This window comes from Nestor notabilis, unplaced genomic scaffold (assembly GCF_000696875.1).
Source record: "Nestor notabilis isolate BGI_N333 unplaced genomic scaffold, ASM69687v1 scaffold29630, whole genome shotgun sequence".
NCBI classification, from domain to species: Eukaryota; Metazoa; Chordata; class Aves; order Psittaciformes; family Psittacidae; genus Nestor; species Nestor notabilis.
Window position 1 is genome coordinate 10,934 of NW_009911157.1, and position 4,570 is coordinate 15,503.

Here is a 4,570-nt window from a genome sequence, read left to right on the forward strand (position 1 = left end):
CCTACACGTTTCAGAGTCAGGTCAATCTCCTCCTCCAACCACCCTCCAGCCCTGAGCCTGCCCCACAATGTCACCTTGACTTGGTGTCACACACCTCTCCCATCACTTTCTTGCTCCCTTCATCCTCCAATCTCACTGCATCTCCTGAGGGCAGAGTTAAAGGGATTTAAGCTCTGGGAAGACCCATACACTGCCTAATTCAGACAAGTCTGGGGGTAACCAGACCCAACACTCTCTAAAGCAGGAGAAACTTAATTCTGCATTGGGCAATTCAACTTATTAAGACTCAGAGAACTTAATTCAGGCCCATTTTGTGCATCATCCATAAATTAAGATGAATCACTCCATCTTAAGGATAAAAGAGTCAGAAAGCCAGAAACCAAACCCAAATGCCTCTCGGTCGCCATTCAGCTAATTGTGCCCTTCTGCTCCCCAACATTCCTGGTGACATCTGAGGTTCTTCTCACCAGTTCACTCCCTTTACGTGTCCTTTTAAACGAATGAAAGGGGCAGAGAAGGGGAATTGGTGAGCTCCAACCCCAACAGCTCCTGAGTATTCCCAGCAGAGACAATCCTTTCCCTATGCAGAACAATCTGGATTTCTCACTAGATACAACCTTCTTATTATGTGAGAATACCACAACCTGTGATGCTGCTTCCTGAGGTTATGCCTGGAGACCCCACAACTCTTCTGATTTGCTATAATGACCTAATCCACCAAGTATTCAGAGGAAAAAGGATCATTTTGAGAGCTATTTCTCTTACAAAAACTTACAAGATAAACCAGACTGTTAAAACTGTCCCTTAACAGGCAGATCCCAAAAGGTGCCTCTCAGGAGCTCTGTTGCTTTCAGGACTTTTAAGATGCCAGGATATGCTTGGAGCCTTGCAGATGTTCTGAGCCACGGGAGCTTGGACACATCTGTCCCAGCGAGGCAGAGATGGAGACCAGCACCCTGGTCCAAGGAGGCCAAAGTCAGTGGGTGATCACGAGTGCTCCTGGGAATGGACCCACCACTCCCACGAGAACACAACTGTTATTCACCACAAAAACGTGGTTTGAGTACAGGCAAAACCCACTGAAATGGGAACTGAGGATTCTCCAACCTCACAAACTCAGTCTTCGGTGCATCATTAAGAAACATGAAGTCTAATTCTTGCTATTTATGTGAAAGCAACTAAAATGAGTGCCTGTCCTGAGGTGAAACCCTGCAAAGAGGCAGCAGAGCACTGACCTTCAGAGAGGTGACTTTCCCCCTAACTTCCACCATTACCCTCTTTCATCTAATTTCAATTACTTCATAATTAACTGTTTCCCTATGGTTTTATATCAGGAGAGGACACACTTCACTTTTCCAAACTAAACATGAACTGAAACAACAGCCCCTTTTGATTCTCCACTGCCACCACAGCCCACTCTTATCTAACCTGCCTGATGGCAATGGGACACTCTTACCTGCTGTGTGCAGAGGTGTTCTCTGTATCGTGCTCTCCGTGTCCCAGCTGCAAGGGGACATGTCCAGCAGGTACCTGAGGACCTGGGGATGGCCCTCCCGGCTCGCGATGTGGAAGCAATTCCAGCCATCCTTATTCTTCAGCAGTGGGTTGGCTCCATGCTCCATGAGAGCTTTGATCACCTCCAGGTTCCTCCTGGTGCAAGCCATCATGAGAGGAGTCCTGAGAGAAAGAGGAGGCAAACAGGATAAGCAGAGAGATGGCATCCTAAGAGCCTAATGGCTTTTGTTCATCTACTGTGAGGTAGTAGGAAACTCAGCTGGCTAAAGGAGCAGGAGAAGGCTCCTGAAGGGGACACCTTAGAGCAGCTCCAGTGCCTAAAGGGGCTCCAGGAAACCTGGAGAGGGGCTTTGGACAAGGGATGTAGGGACAGGCCAAGGGGAATGGCTTGAACCTGCCCGAGGGGAGACTGAGATGAGCTCTGAGGCAGAAGCTGTTCCCTGTGAGGGTGCTGAGGCGCTGGCACAGGGTGCCCAGAGAAGCTGTGGCTGCCCCATCCCTGGCAGTGTTCAAGGCCAGGTTGGACACAGGGGCTTGGAGCAACCTGCTCTAGTGGAAGGTGTCCCTGCCCGGGGCAGAGGTTGGAGCTGGAGGAGGTTTAAGGTCCTTTCCAACCCAAACCAGTTTGGGATTCTGTGATTGGCAAAGACCTTCTCCAAGCCTGAGACTAAATCTATCATCTCACCTGGATTCAGATGCTCTGGTTGAGGCTCACCACACACTGTGTTTGGCCCGTGAGATTTACAGCACTGCTTTATCACACTGGTAATACAGGGTCTGGACTTTGGGGGCTGTTGAGACAGAGCTGCTCACAGCATTGTTTTTTACTCCAGAAATGCTCCATTTGTAAAGTAAGGACAGGAACAGAGTGCTGAGAAGGGAGATAAAATCCTCAGTGACGGAGCTTTTAAGAGCTAAGACACGGTTCTGCCAGGGAAGATGGGGCAGAGCTGAGCCTGGAGCTCTGTGCTTCCTGCAGCACCTCAGATCAGGCTGTATCTTCAAAGCAAATGAGACTGCCTGAGAGCTCCCCATTTTTAATCCACAGATAGAAGGAGACTGCAGGCCTGTCACACACACTTCTGCATGCAGCTCATGAGAACTCTGCCTCCCTCTGCTCCCCCTGATGTCAGCATGGTGCTGGCACAGCCTTGAATGACAAGGACTGGGACGCTGCCTTTGTATTTATGTCAGTTCAGGTTCTAAACGACCTCCCCAGGCATTAATCTGTGAGCTGGGATGAATCTGTGCTTCCTTTTGCAAGGTGGCACAGAGAAATCTCCCTCCCGAAGAGGAGAACTGGACATTAATCAGGCTTGGTGCTTGTTTGTGGATTAGGCTTTAGTCTTTATTCCCAATTCTTCTTCCATCATCACTTGCTTACGTGTTACCCACGTGGCAGGCAAACAAAAGCCCTGAAGAAACCAGTTGTTTCTCGGGTTGTGGAGGCTGTTGCTGTTAGATCAATGGCAAATCTGAGCCAAGAGGCTCTGTTTGCTCCGGGGAAAAAAAGAGCAAAATTTAATATTTTATCTTCTTATTTCAGTTTCAGAGGACCAGGACACAAAATTGTGACTCAACGTCATTGACTGTCATGTAACAGAGGAGTGGGGAAGAACAAAGAGCTAAGGGTGAAACTGTTAAATTAGATCTGCTAATGAAGCAGTGATTTACTTCATTAATAAACAGGGAAAAAAAATCAGTGATATGGCCAGAACTGAGCCCAGAACCCCCCGTGTGCTGAGTGCACCCCGAGAGCGTGAGCAGCAGCTCAGGGAGGGGATCCTGCCCCTCTGCTGTGCTCTGGGGAGACCCCCCCTGCAGCCCTGATCCAGCTCTGGGGAACAGCACAAGAGGGACGTGGAGCTGCTGGAGCGAGGCCAGAGGAGGCCCCGGAGCTGCTGCGAGGGCTGGAGCAGCTCTGCTCTGGAGCCAGGCTGAGAGAGCTGGGCTGGGGCAGCTGGAGAAGAGAAGGCTCCTCAAGGGGACACCTTAGAGCAGCTCCAGGGCCTAAAGGGGCTCCAGGAGACCTGGAGAGGGGCTTTGGACAAGGGATGTAGGGACAGGCCAAGGGGAATGGCTTGAACCTGCCCGAGGGGAGATTGAGATGAGCTCTTGGGCAGAAGCTCTTCCCTGTGAGGGTGCTGAGGCGCTGGCACAGGGTGCCCAGAGAAGCTGTGGCTGCCCCATCCCTGGCAGTGTTCAAGGCCAGGTTGGACACAGGGGCTTGGAGCAACCTGCTCTAGTGGAAGGTGTCCCTGCCCGGGGCAGGGGTTGGAGCTGGAGGAGCTTTAAGGTCCCTTCCAACCCAAACCATTCCGTGATTCCATGATGCTGGATGACCGCTCCTGCACCCAGACCCATTTCAGGTGTCCCTCCACCCCACCCCCAAGCAGGCTGTGACCTACCAGTCTGCCTTCTTCAAGCAGTCCACGCTGGCTCCTCTCTCCAGGAGGAAGCACACACACTCCGCATGGCCCATGGAGGCTGCTTCATGGAGGGGCCTTTTGTAGTCACTGTTGAACACCTCCACATCCATCCCCAGCTCCTGCACCAGGAAGGTGAGGACATCGTGGTGGCCGCACCGGGCAGCGTGGTGCAGCAGCGTGTCCCCCAGGCGCCCGCAGCGCCAGGGCTGCAGTCCCAGCCCCACGTCATTGCCCGGACGCAGCTCATCCCGGAGCAGATCCAGGCGTCCCTCCTGCACCAGCCGGAGGAGCCGCCTCAGCTTCTCCCCCTCCGCCACGGCTGGAGATCTAGGGAAAAGAGGGGAAAATCCAGATGATGGTTTCAGGCCGATGGCTGCTGCCTGGGGTGGGATGAACTGAGATCACATTTTCCCGCAGGAAAAGAATCCGGCCTCTAGCTCCAGAAAAAACAGGAATTCCCTTTTCCATCGGCAAATCCACAAACTGGCTTCTCCCTCAGGATAACCAGGAAGAGGTTTCTGCCTCTGGAAAACCAGGAATTTCATTTGCAGTCTGGAAACTTAGAAACTGGCTTCTCCTCTGAAATTCCATTTTCCCATAGGAAATCCAGAAAATTAGTTCTTCAG

At 51.8% G+C, this 4,570-nt stretch overlaps 1 protein-coding gene across 1 annotated transcript in view; it reads right to left on the minus strand.

Annotated features, from left to right (window-relative positions):
- The window catches only part of ANKRD16 (ankyrin repeat domain 16), a gene marked incomplete at both ends in the record, with an annotated part of 14,012 nt that extends 9,741 nt beyond the window's left edge, over positions 1-4,271 (minus strand). The window contains 2 exons of the mRNA XM_010013379.1: positions 1,457-1,677; positions 3,924-4,271. Of these exons, the coding sequence (XP_010011681.1) occupies positions 1,457-1,677; positions 3,924-4,271 (569 nt within the window). The remainder of the gene's footprint in view (positions 1-1,456; positions 1,678-3,923) is intronic.
- Between the last annotated feature and the right edge of the window lie 299 nt (positions 4,272-4,570).